At 35.9% G+C, this 22,214-nt stretch overlaps 2 protein-coding genes and 1 long non-coding RNA gene across 24 annotated transcripts in view; 1 reads left to right on the plus strand and 2 right to left on the minus strand.

Annotated features, from left to right (window-relative positions):
- Positions 1-22,214, minus strand: part of LOC126876530 (venom serine protease Bi-VSP-like) — a 206,867-nt gene that overhangs the window by 177,661 nt on the left and 6,992 nt on the right. The window contains exons 1-6 of one of the 22 annotated variants that reach the window (XM_050639381.1): positions 16,375-16,838; positions 14,784-14,981; positions 14,516-14,611; positions 14,290-14,444; positions 13,908-13,962; positions 12,601-13,210 (exon numbers count right to left, since the gene is read on the minus strand). The exons of 16 other annotated variants lie outside the window; for them this stretch is intronic. In XM_050639381.1, coding sequence (XP_050495338.1) covers positions 13,182-13,210; positions 13,908-13,962; positions 14,290-14,444; positions 14,516-14,611; positions 14,784-14,981; positions 16,375-16,477 — 636 coding nt within the window. In that variant the 5' untranslated portion in view covers positions 16,478-16,838 and the 3' untranslated portion in view covers positions 12,601-13,181. 5 more of the 22 variants (XM_050639380.1, XM_050639382.1, XR_007694274.1 and 2 more) reach the window with 5 other exon arrangements.
- Positions 1-22,214, plus strand: part of LOC126876534 (omega-amidase NIT2-A-like) — a 165,290-nt gene that overhangs the window by 142,821 nt on the left and 255 nt on the right. The window lies entirely within an intron of this gene.
- LOC126876547 (uncharacterized) lies at positions 10,773-12,247 on the minus strand. Its single transcript, XR_007694289.1, has 4 exons — positions 11,803-12,247; positions 11,459-11,727; positions 11,279-11,375; positions 10,773-11,116 (listed from the first exon to the last, which is right to left on the minus strand). It is a non-coding gene; the product is annotated as an uncharacterized LOC126876547 (long non-coding RNA).

Genomic DNA, 22,214 nt, shown 5'->3' on the forward strand with positions numbered 1-22,214 from the left:
AGGAAGAGGAAACAAAGGCAATACGAACAGGGGGCGTGGAAACTTCCATCGTCAATCAGCAGCCGGCACGAGCGAATATGGCAACTCAGGAGCAGGCATATGGATGGCAACAGCGCACGCAGCACACAGCAGCGAGATGAACGAGATAAGTGGTAACGAAATAACATACTTATTTGTTAGGGAAGTGATACATTTACACTGTACATGAGAGTGTGTGTGTAAGGGTTAGAGGGCGTCAAGGTCTTAGTGGAGACAAAAGACTGTTGCCAGATGTTAGAAGAATCTAGGATAGTCGGTTGGCGACCAGCGTGCGTGCAAGACGTTCTTCAGAGAGTAATATAGATGTATAACTGTTGTGTGGGAAATATAGTCAATTATTTGTATTCCCAAATCCTCGAATTTCCTTAACATGGTAGCAGAGCGTGGTTACTAGTTTTGCAAGATATTTAGTGCGTGGTTACGATCTTGCGAGTGAGTTTTCAGTAAAGAAAAAAAAACTTTCAGAGAAAAAAAATATACTTCGAGCACGTAGGAACGCTTGAGTAAGAAAAGAAAAAAAAAGAAGAATCAATTAAAATGGAGAGATCGGAAATCATGATACCTATATTCGATGGTGAGGATTATGGAATGTGGAAGCAAAGAATCACGATGTTTCTCAAATATAAGGAATGCGAGGTTGTTACAACTAGAATGAAGAACGAAAGAGACGATGAAGACTGGGACAAAAAGGATTTGAAGGCGATAAATATAATTTATAGTGCAATATCGAACAGACAATTGGAGTATGTTAGGGAAGGAAAAACGGCGTATGATATAATAAAAAGGTTCGATGAAATGTACTTGAAAGAGTCGACGGCACTGCAGATCGTATGCAGAAGGAGATTGGAAAACATAAGACTGGAGAACTACAGTGATTCAGCATCATTCTTTAACGATTTCGAAAAATTAATAAATGAATTAAAAAGTGCGGACGCACAAGTAAGTGAGAGGGAAAAGCTGAATTACATGCTGAATACGTTACCCGAAGAATACAGCTACATAGCGGACATAATAGACGCATTGAAAGAAGAGGATCAAACGGTAGCGTATGTAAAAAATAAAATAGAGATAGCAGAGAAGAAAAATAAATCCAATCGAGGAGAAAGGCAAACCAACGCCTTTTCTGCAAAAAAGGAAGGATGCTTCAGATGTGGAAGATTAGGACACTTTGCGAGAGAGTGTCAAAATGGCGTCCAAGCGGGAAGCAGTAACGGCTATTGGCATGGGCCAACACCTGGTCGAAACAGAGGAAGAGAGAACAAAGGCAATACGAGCAGAGGACGTGGAAACTTTCATCATCAATCAAGAACCGGCACGGGCGAGCATGGAAACTCAAGAGCAGGCATATGGACAGCAACGGCGCACGCAGCAAACAGCAGTGAGACGAATGAAATAAGTAAGAACGAAATAGTGTGGCTATTAGATAGCGGTTGTACCGATCACATAATTAATAATATAAATTATTTCGATAAATCTATCGACCTAAAAGAACCGGTAAATATATATTTAGGCGATAATAGACCGATAAAAGCGACAAAAGTTGGGAATGTTATAAGTTATTTTGAAGCATTCGGAAAACAAAATAAAATAAATATGAGGAAAGTATTTTACGCGAAAGAAATGTCCGCAAATTTGATTAGTTTAGGTAAACCAGCAGACGATAAGAATACGGTTATTTCCAAAGGAAATATTGCGAAAGTAATAGATGAGGATAATATACTTACAGCTCAGTTCAAAGAGAATGGGACATATAGAATAAAAAGTATATTGAAAGGGAAGAAGCACTTAGTAAACAGCGCCGAACGTAGTGGTATGAGTAAAAAGGAAAGATGGCATAGGATGCTAGGACACGTAAATTTTAAATATTTAGAGATTTTGGGTAAAGAGCAGCTAGTGACTGGCATACCGAATGAATTTGAAAAGGAACTTTTGAAATGTAGGGTGTGTATAGAAAGCAAAATGCATAACTTACCTTTCAAAAATAATCGAACTAAGGCTAGGGAAATAATGGAAATTATTCATACGGACGTATGTGGTCCCTTTAAGACTACCGGATTCAATGGAGAAAAATATTTCATTTCATTTATCGATGATTATAGTAAAATAGCTAGGATCTATTGTATAAAATCAAAAGATGAGGTCTTTGATTCTTTCGTACAGTTCGTAAATGAAGCCGAAAATTTAACGGGCAAGAGGTTAAAAATATTAAGATGCGATAATGGTAAAGAATATTTAAATAATCGAATTTATAAATTTGCTAGGGATAAAGGTATAAGAATAAATAATTGCCCAACATACGTACATGAATTAAACGGGACAGCGGAAAGGTATAATAGAACAGTGATGGACATGGCGCGTTGCTTGTTAGCGGAAGCGAAAGTACATAAAAGGTACTGGCCGGAAATAGTTTGTACAGCGGCATACTTGAAAAATCGAATATTAGCGAATACTATAGAAAGAAAGACACCTTTTGAAATATTCTTCGGGAGAAAACCAAGTGTTAAAAATCTACATCTATATGGAAGTAAAGTTTTTGTAAGAAGGCCAGAACAAAAAAGAGTTTCCAAATGGGATAAGAAGGCAGATATGGGAATTCTGTTAGGATATAGTGAAGTAGGTTAGAGAGTCCTATTAGGTGTAAAAATAACAGTAGCGACATGTAGAGGTCGTAGAAACAGACAAAAAATGTATCGGTTTTGAGGAGAATTCATTCGATGCAGTTAGCGATGATAGTAAAGATAATTATTTATTGGACAGCATGAATAAGGAAGAGTTAGAAAGTAGAGAAGATGAAAATGATAATAGTTCTGAAAGCGTAAAGATTCCTAGGAGATCTACACGTAATAAGAAAACTCCAGTAAGGTATCCAGAAAAGGAAAACAGTAGTGAGATTCACGCAAATTATTGTAGAGTAGATATCTTTTGCACATTTGAGGAGGCGATTTGTTGTGAAAATAGTGAAGTTTGGAAACAGGCTATGGATAAGGAAATAGAATGTCTCTATAAGAATAAAACTTGGAAATTGGTAGAAAGGGTAAAAGGCAAAGAAGTATTAGATGTAAAATGGGTTTACACGAAAAAATCAGAGGACAGGTATAAGGCTAGATTAGTGGTAAGGGGATTTCAACAAAGAAACGTAGCCGATGACATATATTCTCCAGTGGCGAGTAATCAGACCTTTAAGATATTGCTATCATATTGTTGTCAAAATGGAGTAATAATTGAGCAAATGGATGTAGAAACTGCCTTTTTAAATGGTGAAGTAACCTCGGAGGTATATGTAAATCAACCAAAGGGATATGCGGACGGAACGAATAGAGTTTGTAAATTATCGAAAGCGCTTTATGGGTTAAAAGAAAGTCCGAGGGATTGGTATGAGTGTTTTGATAGGTATGTGACGACATTGGATTTTAAGAAGAATAACATAGAGTTGTGCCTATATACTCATGGAGAGGGGGAAAATGTTGTTTATTTGCTAATATATGTAGACGATTTGTTAATCTGTAGTAAAAACAAAAAAAGGATACAAAATGTAAAGAAGCTATTACCTGATAAATTTAAAATGAAAGATTTAAGTGAAGTAAAAGAATATTTTGGAATAAATATAGAGTATGATTATATAAAAAATGAAATGAAACTAAGCCAAACGAAATACATTGAATCATTAGCGAACAAATATAAATTACAAAACAGCAAATTGTACTGTACACCAACGGAAACAAATTTAAAAATTGAAAACGCTGAGATAAATAGAAATGACATTGGATACAAGAATTTAATTGGCGCATTGCTGTATATTAGTACAAATACCAGACCCAATATAAGTTATAGTGTGAATTATCTTAAGTAGATTTCAAGATTGTTGTAGCGAGACACATTTTAAATATGCTTTGCGAATATTGAAATATTTGTACCGAAATATTGAAATATTTAATATTAAAGATTTAAGGTTACATTAGAAAAGGAATGAAAAGTGTGAAACGATAGATTGTTATGTGGACGCTGATTGGGCAGGAGATCATTTAGATAGAAAATCTACTTCTGGATATGTAATTAAATTGTATGGAAATGTAATCGGTTGGAAATCTAAAAAACAAAGGTGTGTGACAAAAGCCTGGACGTATGCAGAGTATGTAGCTCTATCGGAAGCGGTGAGTGAATTAATGTCTATTAGAGAAATTATGAAGGTCTTCAATGTAAATCTAGACAATAACCCTGTAAAAATTTATGACGATAACTCTGGAGTGATAAGTATAGCAAAGTACGGAAATTTCACAAAAAATTCTAAACACATTGAAGTTCATTACCACTACGTTCACGAATGCTTAAAGGAAAATAAGATAAATATAATTTAAGTAGGTACAGACGAAAATACTACATAGGTTCTCTAAGAGGTTTTTCTATGTGCGATAGTCGAATCAAAGATTTGAATTTTTAGATTTGATCTACAGTGTTTATATTTTCAATAATGTTAGAAATTTGGACTGAAAACTTACCACCATTGATAAAGCATACTGGCGTTGGCTTTCCGTCGAAGTATACAATTTTTTGAACGATTTCTCCCGATGCGAGGGGTGGTTCTTGCTGCAGCAGAAGAGTATTATTATCTAATTTTAATGTTTTATTGGAGAGTTCGAATCGATATTGATTTAAACCGGGTAAGCCTAATATGCCGTCTTCTATGATAGGGAAATTATCATCTACTAAGGAAAATTCTATCTCTTTGTTGAATAAATTTAGTTTAATTTTGGAATTGGATTCGTATTTGGAATGTTCCATGGAGAATTTCTATGTGTCTGGTATTATTGTCCTTCCTGGGTAGCATCCTCGTTTAAGCAAGTTGATTCCTGCTCCCGAGTCAACGAAAAATCGCAATCCTCGTCGTCCTGGTAATTGTAGTCGTATTGTGGATAATCTTCCTGAGGTAGCATTGTTAATTCTGATTGTTCTTGAATGTGGTTTATTCCTGGAGGGGCTTTTGTTTGAGGCGGTATTCGAAAATTTTGGCATTGATTGGCAAGGTGTCCCAATCGATCGCATTTGAAACATTTCGTTTGTGGCCTTTCGTTTAATGGTCGATTTTCAAGCTTTGTAAAATTATTCATTCTTGGTAGAATGTTTTGTGTGGGTGGAGTTTTGTTATTCATGTTACTTGTAATCGTGAAGCGGTTACCTACTGGACGAGACGTCTGGTTACGATAAGATGGTGGAGTGGTTGTTTGTCGTGTCATCCGTCTGCGAGCGTTGTCTTCGCGAAAGTATTTTTCCACGTCCATTGCCTTTTTTTCTGCATCGATGATGTTTGGGGGGGGGGGATTAGCCAATAGCACGTGTCCTATTTCTGAACGAAGGCCTCTTACATAGTCAATCACAGAAACCATGTATAGTCGATCGTTCATCGCTCATCGAGTTAGTTCGTCTTTATATTCATTGGTAATGCTGTATTGAAGTTTGTTGAAAACACGTCGAAATCTAATGTTATAATTTTGCACGCTTTCGGTTATTCCTTGCTTTATCACTCTTAACTGATCTTGGTGTTCTCTTACTGATGCTTGAGTAGCTACGTTACGTCTTAATCCTTCGTACAGAGTTTCGAATTCGTTAATATGGATATTGCGGATTGTCATTGCGGCTTTTCCTACAATTTTCTCTATTTTGATCATTTTTAATAATAACGTTTGTTCGCTACACATCATTCTCATTTCTTTTATTTCACGAATAAAATCTTCTACACTTATATCGTTTTCTCCGTTTAGTATCGGAGATACTAAACAGCTTTTAGATTTCCAGAGTTTCCAGCTGTTGAATTGGATGGTTGGACATATGTTGGTGGCTTTTGTGGCATAGGTGGAGGTGGATTAGTATCGTGTTTTAATACTGATATATTATCGTCATCGTCAGTCATCATAGAACCGAATTCAGTTGATTTTACGTTTATTTGTGGTAGTTTAACACGAGAGAGGTTTCTACTTAATATTTCCATTTCGTTAGCGCGTTTTCTATTTTCTTCGTTCGCTAATTTTAAAGCATTCTTTATTTCGTTAAATTGTTGTCGAAATTCTTCGTTCTGTCTCTGTATTAAGTCTAAAATTGCTCTGGTAGAGGAATCGAGTGTTCCCGTTTTATTTTGAACTCCACTTGTAGAGGGTAAACTTGTCTCGGCTTTTGTGTCTTTCTTGTTCATATTGTCTCTTCGCTAGAGTTACTAGAGAAACTAACTTTTCGCGTTCTATATTGTTTAAAAGAATTCCGACTTTTCTCACCTTGATACGTAAGTTCGTAGAATGAGGTTCCCTTGCGGTGTTTTCCTCTGTGGCGCGTTCAAATGCGTTTGAGTGTCAAACTCGTTCTGTTGATTTGTTCTATGCTGACAGTGGCCCCGTTAATTTGGTCCACCGTGGTAAATTATTGACAGCAAAGTTCATAACACAAGTAGTTCGAATCCTTCGATCTTCAATAATGTCCGTAGACCGAAATCGTAACTTCGTTTACACTGAAGCGAATGGATCCTGGCAGGATCGCCAAAATGTCACGTAAAAATAATGGGAAAATAATAATAAAAAAATGTTGGGTTCTTGAACCAGAGTTCGAGGTACCTTTATTTTATAATAGGATTACAAGTGTGCGATTTGACCGTTACCGAAAGACTGAAAGACTCGATCAAGACACAGCCCTTCTAGATGTTCGTTTATCTTATGCCTATGTGCCGAATTCATATTCCTTTGTTTTGGGAGTCGGTGTCGTGTGCAAGGCTGTTCAGGTTTCCTGAGTCTGTTGGAGATATTTGTTGACGTTACATGTACGTCAAGACTGTGTAAGTGTCACGAGGCAAAACAATAATATGAGTCGCTCTCGATTTGCATCGTTCTCTAACTCATGCGCCGCTACATACTTATATAGCTATTATTTCTTACAACCTAGCGTATGCAGTTGTGTATGGGGCCTTAAGTTCACTGTTTATAGATACTGCTAGGAATTAATCGAACGAATTCAACGCAGTCGCGTTTACAGAGTTCCGTATTATCGGAAATGCCGAATTCGCGTGGTTTCGCTTTGACGTTCGTCCACGTTGACGATTGTTCAAAGAACAACCGAGAGGCCTCCGCGTCGCAGCTACGAAAGACATCGAAGCCGCGACACCCTTCAGTGACTTCCCTATCTTTTCCTAAAACCAAGGATGACGCAACTCAGGCAATCGTTACAAGCGTTCGAACTTCACATTTTCTTACCATACTATCAACAAAAAATGAAAGCTGGTTTTCAATGAGTCATTATATAATTATATGTCGGAGATGAAAGAACACCGGAGCCTTTGGAATTTTAGATAATCCCGCAACATTCTAACCTAGAGTCTACTATAGCTGTAATTGAACAATTGTAGTTATTCAATCCGATTGTAATTGTTCTAGATTAGTGACGGTGAGCTTTGGCTCGAGGTGACAGTCTGTCGCCCAACGTAGCCGCGGTCAAGGGATAAACGCTTTGCCTAACAAAGGTATGGAGTAATTCTATAGCTCTCCTTAAAAGAAATATTCGTGGCGACACGCGACAGTAAACATTCCAACGGTTTCTGTCCCGTGGCTCGCCACACGCAGACCCTATTCTTCGAGTAAGATGATTGCCAGATGTCGATGCGTCTCCGCAGTACATGTTCGGCTAGCTGGAGGGCCCGTTATAAATCTTAAGGTTTAGTTAACTAAAGTCCTTCAAACAGACAAACAGTCTTTGTCCCAACTACGGGAAGATAGGGGAGACATATTTTTCAACGAGCGGCGTCTCCCGCTAGCAACTTTCCCTCGAGGGCGGCTAACATCTTTTTCTAACCACCGATATGGAGATTGACCAATTAGCAGCAACGTCAATTTCCCTTACTTCCTAAACGAAGGCTTTCCTCGACGAATCCGATGATCTCGTGTCCTTAGACACACCCCATTATAGTTTTCCTCTGTGACATCGTCGGGACGGGACGGGCATTCTTTTACGCACTCCCGTCGACCAAAGAGTAACGTCTTTACGCTCAGCAATTATTTTTACGAGTCAGACTTAGATTCAGCGAGAACGCCCATCTGTCATCCCGTTGGCCGCGGATTCGTTATTGAACCGGAGACCACTGTCACTAGTGTCGCGGACGTCTCACCGCCGTGGTAGATTGTCAAAACCTGTGTTATTCATACCTGTGTCAATAAATCGTATCTTCGTTACACCGCAACGATGGCTACCTTCAATGAAGACTCCTCAAACACCGACAACCCTATCCCCAATGTCATTCCGACATATATATCCACCGAAAATGCGCTCTTGTAGACAAACGCTCGATTCGCGTCATAGCTTTTAAAGCTTGTCGCATCTCAATCCGTTGGAAAAAATTTTTCCTGTAGCATATTTTATTTTTACGAACCAACAAGGTCTTTGTTTATTTCCTTCTTTTTTTTTGCTCCAATTTCCCCATTGTTTTTTCAAGGATAGTATTTCAGAGCCACTAGTCAAGTTTATTGTAACAATAAACTTACGTTTCGGAAACATTTTGTGCTGTGAAACAGAATACACTAAAGTTTGAAGGTCACATCGATTTTCGAAAGTTTATAAATGGAGGTGTATGACAGTATCACCAGCTGTTGCTGTCCAAGTAACTCCAACATCGAAATACTACAACGATTCCAATCGAAAGCGCTAAGAGCCTTAATAGACGCACCTTGGTATGTTACCAACGAAACCATCCATCGCGACCTCAAGATACCTACAGTCAAAGAGGAAATAGCAAAATATAGCGACAGATATAGCAAAAGAGTCAAGAAACACCGAAACCCCCTAATCACTGGACTACTCGATACGACGGACCAGATTCGCAGGCTGAAGAGGCACTACTCGCTAGACCTAAACGTTAGATTCATTTAATTATCCAAATTAAGCATATGCACTTACTTATAATACTTATAAATTATACCTATCTATAATAAGTATTAACTTATTGTAAATAAACAGCCATGTCACTGCGCCACGCCGGAAAAATTACTGAAAATTCTCAACGCGAGAATTGATTGTAATTTCAACAAATAAATAAAAACAAAAAAAAAGCTGTTGCTGTCCCCAAGCGCCAAAATACGTTCTGACTACTATTTTATGTATCTCACAGAAGTATGTCTTCATTCATCATCTCCCATGCCATCCACCAACGTGTTCTTAACATGTTATCTCCTAGTAAAATATTGATGTTGAGTCAGATATCCAACTGAATAATCTTTTCGGTGTCTACTATAAGACATTTAAAACCAAGGCTCGTACACACGTGTGCTTATACGTCAGATGTAATACTTAACACGAAACCTGCTTATATTAATATTAAATTTATGCATAGTAGGATGTTCGACCTTTGTAAAAATGAAATTATAATACATACAGTTTCACCGTGGAAAAGTGAATCTTTCTAGCATGTCCACGCAAATGCAGCGGAGGGGAGGACTGTGCATGCACCAAACAACTTTACGTTCGTAATTTTTCACACAAATGTACAACTGTAGGGAAAAAATTATCTCTGATTTTTCGGATGTTAGGAATCGACAATATCGCATAACGGAATGCTGTGTTCTACGTATTCTATTTTTGTTACGAAAGTGGTACAAACGAAGTCCACGTAAGAATAGTACAACAAAATCGGTTGAGGTTAGGTTATCGTGCAGATATCGCGGCTTTTGCATTGGAAATCACGCAACTGCCAGTCTCGTCGTTCCTTGTAAACGAAAGAAAGGTATTGTAATCGGTCGGAATTAACATAAAACTCGTCGTTTCATGATAATACTGTGCATTCTGAATATGCTATGATTTGGTTTAAAATAATAAATAGTCCATTCTTGCATACTATTGCTCCAGCTTTACTTGTATTTTCGATATTGGTATAAATAGAAAGACAATTAATGTCGTTCGAGTCTATTTTCGGATCATTTATATTACGTTTAATCCATATAGTTATCATATGAGACATAGTATCGTAAAATTTGGAAGAATAAAACGTTCGTACAGGAAGTACATTTTATAAGAACTCCAACAAATCTGCGTGTGCACCTAAAATACAAACTGATAGTGATAGTGATTGTTCATAAGTTTATATACATTATCTAATGTCAATCGAAGGTATCAATTCTTTTTCTCCATAAGAGTACTTTTTCATTTATATGTGTTCAAAAATACATGTGTTCAACCGTGAAGCATATGTCACCTACAACGAAAAAGAGTTTTCCTATACTTAATATTTCCTTTATATACCTATGAAAGTCTATTCTTCGCGTAGTATGAAATTATGAATAAATCTGGAATATTGTTCAATCTGAAAAGAAAAATAACTTATTGACATCATTCATTGATACGAGATTCAGAATGTTTGTTTTGTCTTGCAGAAAAAGAAGGCAGCCCTCCCTTTCTTTTAATGTGAAATAGAAAGCGAAAATTTGAAAACAGATTTTTTGGAAATTTACTTGCAAATATCGTTTTCAATATCGTGATTTTCTTCCCAATGGTACTGTACTTTCAAATTTTCCAGTATCCCTCTAAAAACAAAAAGTCGAACCTCGTTATTGTTAACGTAGGCATTACAAGGAAGAGAAGTATTAGAAAGCAGCTCCTTTTTGTTATGGATTTCTTTATAATCATGTAAATAAGAAATTCCGGAAATTTTTTCCTAAAGAATTTAATTCTTGTGCTTTGATTGATAATTATTACACTACATACTAACTTTTCGCATACTGTTCGCGTCTAACAATTTCCTAATAATAACTACTTCAAAATAACATATGTTCTTGCACGAATTCAAAAGTACGTATGATACAATTACAATTGATTCTAAAATAATAATTATTTAAAGATATTAGATACTAATTAAACGTTTCACTATATTTCAAAATCTGGAACAACAAATTTTTATTTATAAAAAATGAAACTGTGTTTATATATTCTTTGTCATGATGCTATTTCTTATTACCATGTCGACATTTTTTAAAATTCATTTTGTTATCTCTACGCAATATGAAAATTCATATACTGCTTAATATTTTTTACATATTATCCATCCACCGCATGATATCTCCTGAAAAATCAAAATATTAATGTTATATTATTACAATGCTTCTTAAATTTCAATTTTTGACAAATTTGAAATCCAATATATTTTGCACAATTATTATTTATCAAAAAATTCCAAGTTAGTAACTTTCTTTTCAAATGGCAAATAACATATACTTTGACTTACCTGTAAGTTTTTGTTCCTAATCATCATTTCCTCTTATAGAACATCATTATTGTTCTTATAATTACTACCAGTGTCATAGATATTGTAGTGGCTACAACTGAATTAATAGAAAATGATAAATAACTGTGTATAACACTAACACATAATTGTGTATAACAATGACAGATAACTTTTACTTACATATCAGTCGATAAGGGATTACTGTGATATCCTGTTGATGTTTCTTAAGGCACTTGATTAGGTGCGATACGGTATCATTCCTTATGGTATACTGTAGATAAGTATTTTAGAAAATAACAAGAATAAATCTAAATTATTCAGAGGTTCCAGTTTCGGCTTAGACATAAATACAGGACCATTTGCAAAGAAGAAAGGGTGCGTTTCTACAGCCTCGTTATAGTAACCATGAATACCAATCTCTGAATTACTGGTTACTAAACATAAATATCCTATAAAATTTAATATATTTCTTTAATTTTTAATACATACATGAGTTAGTAGTTCTAAATTATGAATCATCCTACCTGTGATATTACACTTTTCCTTATAATATCATCACTCGAGTGAACAACATTAAGATCATGTAAACCATGTCATCCTATCTTACTGTGAAGATACTTAGTTATGTTATCTAACATTATAAAAATATCATCAAATTCAAGTCCTTTTATTCACATCACATGGCCACGACGATCTGGTTCTTCGTTATATAATGTTCTAAAATTTGTCGTATATATAGGATGTACAAACCGTGATATCAAGGTATCAGTTCTTCCTTCCCAAGGGACAGTTTCATTAAAATTCTGATAGAATTAAAAATTAATTATTAATATTCTAACAATCATATATGTTAAATACATTATAGTCAACGATATATACCTGAGCGAATGTAGGGGTGATTCCTTGATAATTATAAATGTCATCAGCCCACATCATTGTGCCACTTCTTTGTACTCCAGCCTCTAGATTAACAGCCTAAACAAACATACGAAATTTTATAGAAGCTGTACAAAATATAGTATATATGCGCAATATTGAAGCGTTCAAGGGGATATAAAGGTAATGTACATCACATACACGTGTACTCTCATGCAACAAAATACAATTAGATTTAATAGTATAAGCTCTTTTATTCATCATAATAGATTGGAAATTTAAGTGTCTTACGAGGGTGAGTAAAAAGTTACCCGCTCTGTCGGTGTAGAATTTATTTTAAGCAATTGTCAAAAAAGACATACATCATTTTTTGACATAATCACTCGATTTCTGTATACACTTTGTCCATTTGCCGAAGGACCTTTATATTTTCTCATTAAAAAATGTTTTGGGCTGAGCTGCGAACCACGAATGCATCGTCGTCTTCACCTTTTCATCAGCTTTTTCGGCATCCATCTCGCACAAACTTTTTAAAATCCAAATCTGTCGTGTACTATTGCATAAGCAGAGCCGTGGCTGATTTGCAAATGATTTGCCACATTATCCACTGTCACTCGTCTATTCCATAGAGCATAAGTTCATGAGCACGTTCAATGTTGTCATCGTGGATGTGGACGGGCGTCCAGCTGTTTTTTCATAACACTTGTGCGATCTTCTTTGAACTTTTGTGCCCATTCAAACACACTTCGTGACAAAACACTTTCTCCATAATGTGCATTAAATCTTTGATAAATATAGGCATCAAACATAACCTCCGACCACAAGAAACGAATCACAGCATCCTGCACTGTTTTCCTGCAAATCACCATTGCAAAGCGCCATTACTCGCGCAACGGTCACAAACGAATTGACGTAACACAAAGAAACCTGCGCAGCAGCACTGAACAGATATTGACGTCATACGAAGAGTGCAGATGGATCAATACGGTCGACAGAAGTTCTAACTATCTGGAGTGCGGATAAATTTTTACTGAGAGTCGTATAGGAATCTATAATCTGTAAGTACACCTTTGGCTGAATGGAAATTTCTCTTACATATAGTCAAAAATGCAGAAACTGTGTATTGAATTGGAAAGTGATAAAAAATAAGTGAAGTTTCGAGGTTGCATGTGATTGCATGAGTACACAGGACGTTTTTAGCGAATAAAAAATAATTTTGAAAGACACGAGACTTATCTTGTATTTTATGCACTCTCTGTGTCCGAATTTCCAGAAGCTCTCTATCTTATGAAGTGTTTTAGATTAGCCGGAAAATTTTGTACGTACATACAAGAAGTATACGATCTAAGTGGAATATTCCATTATTCTCTTGATACAAAAGAAACGAAATTTACAGAACTTCTCAGAAAGTTGGTTTATTATTACCAAATTAATAGAATTAATATACGTTTATCATCTTTACATACCTAAGTCGTGGAGGTTTATCGTGCGTAAAAAATTAGTGTCGTTTCAAAGTTACATTTCGTACATTTTAAGCCTATAATTTGTAACGTACAAAACAATGTAAATTTGAGCTGTTTCTTATCTCCACAATAAGAAAATCCAACTTTACGTTTTTTACACAATGATATTTATGGAACAGTAATATCATATTATTGCATCGCTTGGAGAATGAAGTCAAGGTACGATGTGACCCTAGTGTAAACGCTGGGATACCCAGCTGTGCCGCACTTATAAGCATAAGACACAATACCTATTAAATACGAGGTTAATTCATGTTGTATCAGCAGTGATCCGCCGCGGTCAGCCTGAAAGGATCGTTAAATTTTTAATCAAAGATACTGAAATATATCGATCGAATTGTATTGAAATTATACTTATATACAGTAATAATCTTCTATTGATTTGTGTATTGAAATACTCCAATTTATAACGTACATGTTATATGTATTTTGAGCAAAACTAAGATTAGAGGAAATTAGATTAAATACCATAACGAGGTGTGAGAAGTGGGCAAAACTATTAAATTGTGTTTATCTATTATTTTTAATGTTTAAGACGTCGATTTGATGTTAATTCGAATCGACGTGTCTTCAGATACCGTATAGTTTGTAGTAACTCTGTAACTTAATTACCGTACAAGAATCCTCTCCACCCTGAGCATGTTCGGCGCATATTATACCATCAGTGATATCAGGTGCATTAGGAAATTTGGAATAAGCTATTTTGCATTCGGCGTTCTTAATCACTGGCATTTGTACTTCCATTAATGCATTACGTCGTGGTCGTCCTACGAAGAAAATAAGAAAGATATTTAAGACTGGAACTATTTAATTTTATTATAAAATTGATATCACTTACTATATCTTAATGCTCCCGATCCAGCAACAAGGGGGTTATAGCCGACGAAGTTGCTCTTTCGTAGGGGCTCTTTCGTACAAATGGGATATACGTACCCTGAAAAATAAAAAAATAAATGAAAATGCAGGAAACTAATGACCAAAAGTATGAGAAAGAATTATACACGCTTTATGACACAATATATGTGTACAGTAAGAAATTTCAGGATATGATACTTCAGTAATACTCAATAGCATATATATATATATATATATATTTGAGGACTTACTCGAAAATGGCACCTCCTCCACCAATCTAAGAATGACAATATTATGATTGTGTATGTTTTCTATTCCATCCATATGTGCACAATGTGCTGCGGTCAAAACATGCCTAGCCGATATCAGGGAACCTCCGCACTTCCATAGTGGTTTGTCTGGGTTTCGGGGATTACGAAAACCTAATGCAGCGATCCATGGCCAAGCGCCTAAAATGCAATAGTCATAGTTGTGAATATACATAATTTTTTCTCACATAACGGGTAACAACGATTATTACCTATTCGATATTCGATCATACAGCAGACGATAAGTACATACGTACAAATACTCTGAAATAGAGATTTGATAAAGACAGAAATTAAATTTTTATTCCAGTGGAATACAAATTATTAAATAATTCTATATAATTTCTATTTGAACTATACTGAACTATAAAGTTCAAACGTGTAATTTCTGCCCTAACAGTTTTTGATCTCTATCCATATTATTACTCCTATATCAATTTTTTATTTCAAGCAAAAAGATACTCTTCCTAACATGAAGTAAAAGAAAGAAATAATTCAAGTTAATAAGTAAAGTTACTACCGATAAAATCATAGCATTATTATTTAGTCTAATTGAAATGTACATTGATGTGCTGTTTAATGCCTTTAAAGTTCATTCTTTGCAGTAAATGGCTTATTATTAATCGGAAAGAAAGACATAAAACGTACCAAGTTCAGCTGGTTTACCATCGACCACCCTGGTATGAGAGACGTTGCTAAAACCACAGTATGGTGGTCGCAAAGCCTTATACTTATACACAGTTTTTATTAAAATTTCTCTCTTCTCTTTGTTTGGATCGTTCGGACAGCAAACGATCGTAACATTGCCCTGGTATCTGCACACTGATCGTCTATAAAAATCGGTGGCTGTACGGTACTGTATCTGCCATATTTCTTGCAGAGGTTTACATTTTCTGTAGTCAAGGCACCTGCCTTCTTGATTGTCCGGTGTGGTACATTCTGGATCAAACAATTTTAAAACATTTATACAGTTCAAAGATGCGTAAGAAAGCGACACCGATTACTCAACTTTCGAAGTAAAAAGCCGATCGAGTCCACCGGATTGCCCTACAGACACGTATTAATCCGTAAGAGTTAGTCATCATGTTGATAATAATTATCTAAAGAAACTTTTCACGTGAAAATATAAAATTTTAATTGATTAGATATTGTGTTAGCCATACTTAAGAAAGAAAATGAAAATGAATGAAATGAAAGAAAAGGACTACCTTCAACCTCATTTTTTAAATAAACACTTTGTCAGTTTTGCGGTAAATAAGTTCTTAGGAATTCAGGACAGTTTTTAGTGAATCATTTTGTTTCGACCGTTCGCGGAGAGACGCGATCGCGAGATAGCACGTCAACGAGAGTTGTAATTTCCCGTTACGATTAAATAATCGACGCCACGAACTGATCAGTTCAGTAGTTCAATGAAATTCCACAGAATTAACACAAATAAATTAATGTTTATTTCAACAACTTATTAACTAGAAAGATATAAATGGAACAAAAAAAATGTAACTGCGTTTTGGTTGATAAGTAATGCGCGACATACCACCTGTGTTGACGGTTCGACTTCTCGAAAAGTTCTGAACGCCTTTCGATTTTTTTCGTTTTTTCTGGAAGGCGACCCCCACTACGTTCGGATCACGCCACATTCTTTTACGCGAGGTAAAATAACGACCACGAGTCGACGTTTCTGGAAGTCGCCCTGCTTAATGAATCATGCGCTTGCCACTACAATGTTTGTTTGCCGGGCAGACGCGACGGTCCGTCTGCGACATTATAGTGCCGCGATCGATAGTTAAGAATATGACCTATGGTAAGCCGCATGGCGTAACATTCTCCCCCCGTTGAGAGGGTACCGATCAAACTAGCGAGGTGTGGTTGAAGTTCCCATCTTATTTCGTCTCGGTGGCTAGTTGTTCGGGTTTCTCGAGATCGGGTTGAATTGGCAGTGGGACAAGCCTTTTGACGCCCCGATCCAAAATGCTTTTTGCCGTCTGAACTGTAGCTGTCCGGATGACACTGTCACGACCGGCATACTTCAAATCCGACGGACTGACGATAGAGATAAAGCACTCGGCGACAATGTATATCGCTGAAGTGCCTAATGAACCATCAACATCCCAACGGTCCTTCCACCGAAGGTTCTAGAAGAAAGAGCACGTGGCAACGGTCGCGGACGCCTAGCAAATGCATGGACGGTGGGGATGTTGAGGGATGACAAAAGAAAGTAATCGGATCCGATCGAAAGTAAAATCATAAGAGTCAGTCTTAAAAAGTCACGCCCAGAGTTCGGAAGTAGATTGTAAAGTGTATTGATGTTAGAAAAAAAATAAAGTTTTCTTTTTTTTATTTTTTACCTCAAATTCCTTTTTTATTTTGTTATTTTACGTGACAACACCATCGGCGCCTGGATGAACTCGGCCCAGAGGCCAATGCATGGAGGGAACGTTGTCCTCTCTGAGGATGACGATTGTGCCCTTTTGGATGCTGTGTCCACCCTTGCTCCATTTATTGCGGTTGGTTAGCTCGTTCAAATACTCCTTATGCCAGCGGTTCCAAAAATGTTGTTTAAGCTGTTGGATATGCTGCCATTTGGAGAGTCGGTTCGATGGAATGTCTCTGAAATCTCGATCACGTAAGCACATTAATGAATCGCCAATGAGGAAATGTCCGGGAGTGAGGGCTAGGAGATCATTTGGATCGGTGGAGATAGGAGTTAGCGGGCGGGAATTGAGGACTGCTTCTATTTCTATGATAAGAGTATTACGGTGTTAAGCTCATATGTTTCTGTTTCTCCACTCGCGCTGCGCCATAATATCCTTTGATATTTCCGATCCTCTGGTCGTACGAGGAATTGCCGATACATTTTCTCGATCTCGCCAGTGAGTACGTACTGATGAGCGCGGAATCTAATTAATATACAAAATAAATTGTGAATTGATTCGAGAATATAGGATTTCCCCATTTTCATGATTATCGTGATTTTTGTATAAATATATTTTTGAAGATACTAATAATTAGGTACTTATAAATTAGTATTATCAATTATTTTGCATTTATAATTCCGCCTCTAGTATAAGTGTTAATTGAAAACTAACTTTATGTTTCAAAAAGTACTAGCAAAGTCGTTGAGTAACAAGCCACTGATGCTAACACAAATAGCATTGTCGTAATTAAATATTTCTAAATATTCATTTTTCATTTTGAACCTGTAGAAACAATTTATTATATATACTATTAGCTAAGTAATTGCATATTTAATTAAGTCGAAATATAAAACTTAGTTATTTTAATAATTTAAAAAATAAAAAACTGACAAACATTTCAATTTAATTTATGGTTGGAACAAAAGACATTTCATTAATTGAAATATTGCAACGCAGAGTACTTTCCAAAATACGCCGAGAGTATTCCTGATGGTGAAACGAGCGTTGCTTCATCGAACGCAGCTAAAGAAAACAACATCTATGTAGTTGGTGGTACGATGCCTGAAATAGAGGGCGATAAATTGTACAATACCTGTACTATTTGGGGTCCCGATGGAACTTTGATAGCAAAACACCGAAAGGTAAGTAATATATTCCTTTATGGCTTTGAATTTGAAAATATTGGGGCGAAGAAAGTGACTCTATCTAGGAATAATTTAGGAATATACATATGTACATACGTATACTATAACCAATTCTATAATTTACGGTTTATAAAATACGTTATGATACGGGAAACGCCCATTTTTGTTGTAATGTGTTTGTGTTGTATAAATTTTTCAAATACTTAAAATATTATTATACTTATTTTTTCTCCTTTTTAAACATTATTAAATGATAAGATTTTTTAATAAAAGAAAGTGATAAAAACGCTGTCAGTTATTAAATAAAAAATAATTAAAGTTTAGGAGTTGGTAACTTTGATATTAAATTACAAAAGTTGCAGCAATAGAATTAGCGACTACATTTTTATGTTATTAGGTACATCTATTCGACATCGACATTCCTAATAAGATTACTTTTCGAGAGAGTGATTCACTCAGTCCTGGTAACTCCCTAACGACGTTCGATGTGAAGGGCTGCAAAATAGGTATTGGCATTTGCTATGATATTAGATTCGAGGAAATGGCACGCATTTATCGGAACAAAGGTACAGTAACTTAATCGATCAATACTTAACTAGCAAAAAATTAAATATCTTTCTTAAATATATTCTATATAAAATTAATATAATCTGTAACTCTGTATAAACAGAAGCTTAATTTAAAAAAACCAGTATATTTGCTGAAAATGAAACAAATAAAAGAATTAAAAGCACAATAAGAGGACTGTCCTCGCATATTCAGAAATGATGGAATGTGAACCGTGCAACTACGAAGTTAATTGGTATTCGGTAGCTTCATATTTCCTGCTTCTCTGGGTTAGGTTGCCAAATGCTGATATATCCAGCGGCATTCAATATGACCACTGGACCACTGCACTGGTCATTACTTCAGCGTTTCAGAGCGAATGATAATCAATTATACGTTGCCTGCATATCACCGGCTCGTGTTCCTTAAGCAAGTTACGTCGCATGGGGACATACACAGTTGACCAATCCCTGGGGAAAGATTCTTTACGATTTGGAAACTCAAGAGAATATGGCAGTCACCGATATCAAAAAAAAAAAAAAAAAAAAAAAAAAAAAAAAAAAAAAAAAAAAAAAAAAAAAAAAAAAAAACTGGCGAACCGTGTGTTACCACAACGAGACACGCGATGCTATTTGTCGCTTTAAATTGTGCCGCAACTCGTTTTTGAGATCTTTGCCAGGGGCGCGTTAAAACATGCTGAAAATATATTTCTGGCTTTTCTGGGGTTTAACTGAAATATGACAAATAACGTTGTAAAACATATGTACTTATGACTTACAGAGTAATTGAGTGTACAAAATATATAGTATACAAAATAGCCAGCGATTTAGGGCTTTAAAAGATCAAAAGGAAAGAAAAGGAAAGAAAAGAAGAAAGATAATATATTGTGGCAGTCTAAGTCGATCTAAGAAAATAGATAAAGGGAGGGAGGGGCAAAGCTAGTTAATCTGGAAAGAATCCAAGCGTCAATTTCAAGCATTTACAGAGAATCAAGCGGGCTGGTTAAAGTCGTGAGTTGAGCAATTATCCCGCGTTAGGTTCAATCAGGTTAGTCCCACGCGAAATTGATCCAACCATGCGAAAACGAGTGTATTCTGATTTCTGTCGCAGATACTTCTGGCTAGTGCAGTACCTACACGGTGGTTGTTGAAATAGCCGCTTCTCATCTATTTTCCCTAGCGCGGACATCATCCTTTGATCCCTTACGACTAACGAAGTTTTCTAAGATGTACGGCAGTTTGAGATTCTACTTGAAAATGATCATGATTGCGGTCTGTGTGTCGTCTGCTCTTCTTTTTGTCCTTCCGTTAAAGACTGGTAAGTTGATACTGATTAATTATGCGATCGAAACCCTATATAATGGCTACAAAAATGCCGCTAATATAATATTCCTTCTTTCTTGTATCTGTCTGCCTCTCAGGTCGTTTTACTAATTACAATAAGTAATTTCGACTTCTTTGCGCTCTCTTTTAACGCATTCGAGACCGAAAGAAATTCATATCAGTCATATATATATATATATATATATATATATATATATATATATATATATATATATATATAAGAAAGATATATATACAAGATATATATACAAGAAAGAAGATACAAGAAAGAAGATACAAGAAAGAAGGAATATTATATTAGCGGCATTTTTGTAGCCATTATATATGGTTTCGATGGCATAATTAATCAGTATCAACTTACCAGTTTTTAACGGAAGGACAGAAAGAAGAGCACACGGCACACAGACCGCAATCATGATCATTTTCAAGTAGAATCTCAAACTGCCGTACATCTTCGAAAACTTCGTTAGTCGTAAGGGATCAAAGGATGATGTCCGTGCTGCGGAAAATAGATGAGAAGCGGCTATTTCAACAACCACCGTGTAGGTACTGCACTAGCCAGAAGTATCTGCGACAGAAATCAGAATACACTCGTTTTCGCATGGTTGGATCAATTTCGCGTGGGACTAACCTGATTGAACCTAACGCGGGATAATTGCTCAACTCACGACTTTAACCAGCCCGCTTGATTCTCTGTAAATGCTTGAAATTGACGCTTGGATTCTTTCCAGATTAACTAGCTTTGCCCCTCCCTCCCTTTATCTATTTTCTTAGATCGACTTAGACTGCCACAACATATTATCTTTCTTCTTTTCTTTTCTTTTCTTTCCTTTTGATCTTTTAAAGCCCTAAATCGCTGGCTATTTTGTATACTATATATTTTGTACACTCAATTACTCTGTAAGTCATAAGTACATATGTTTTACAACGTTATTTGTCATATTTCAGTTAAACCCCAGAAAAGCCAGAAATATATTTTCAGCATGTTTTAACGCGCCCCTGGCAAAGATCTCAAAAACGAGTTGCGGCACAATTTAAAGCGACAAATAGCATCGCGTGTCTCGTTGTGGTAACACACGGTTCGCCAGCTTTTTAAAAGCGCTCTCCGTCTGCTTTTTCCTCTCTTCCCTGTCTCTTCGTTTTTCCTTAACAAGCGAAACCATTTTCGCGAGGACGAGAGTACGGAAATGACGTACTGGCAATTTTGTTTTGTGATAATACAAGCAGCTCGGTTTCAGTGAATTAAACTTGACCCCAAGCTTCTACTTATCTATCTTCCTTTCCTTTATTTTCCCTTCTATATCGGTTTTGCGGTTTTCCACATTTCCATCACAATAAACCATGTTTTTTCTCGATTTTACATGTTAGCCAATGATTCACGGCAAAAGCGTCGACTGTAAAAATATTTGTAGTTGCAATAGCAACAAGTATGTTTTCTCAAATAGAAAATATTGGGAGCGTACACGCTGGCAAAACAATTCATGAATAGCTCGTCCTCTGCTTGTTATTTATTTCGATACTGTTAGCAAACAAATTCATGAAACATACTGGTAGAGCGTAAAATGAACATAAAAGTTTTGCGTACACTTGAGAGCTGAACTTTGGTTGTTATACGTATATTATACATATACGCATACAGTTATGTATATGTATATGTATATATAGAAAATTCCTTAGAACTTTGAGCTTAATAACATATTAAAATCATTAACATTAAGGAGGTGAACTTTACTTACCAATTACCAAAGTTTCTTCCGCCAAATAATACATAAAAATTGAATAAGATAATATAACTAGTTTTAACTTTTTTTTGTGTTATAATTTGAATCACTCGATTTATCCGACTGAGGATGGTCGATCGCAATCTCAATTTATACGTATTCTCATCGCATGAAATAGATCACATGAGGGATTTTCAAAAGTCGA

Source organism: Bombus huntii, unplaced genomic scaffold (genome assembly GCF_024542735.1).
Source record: "Bombus huntii isolate Logan2020A unplaced genomic scaffold, iyBomHunt1.1 ctg00000082.1, whole genome shotgun sequence".
NCBI classification, from domain to species: domain Eukaryota; kingdom Metazoa; phylum Arthropoda; class Insecta; order Hymenoptera; family Apidae; genus Bombus; species Bombus huntii.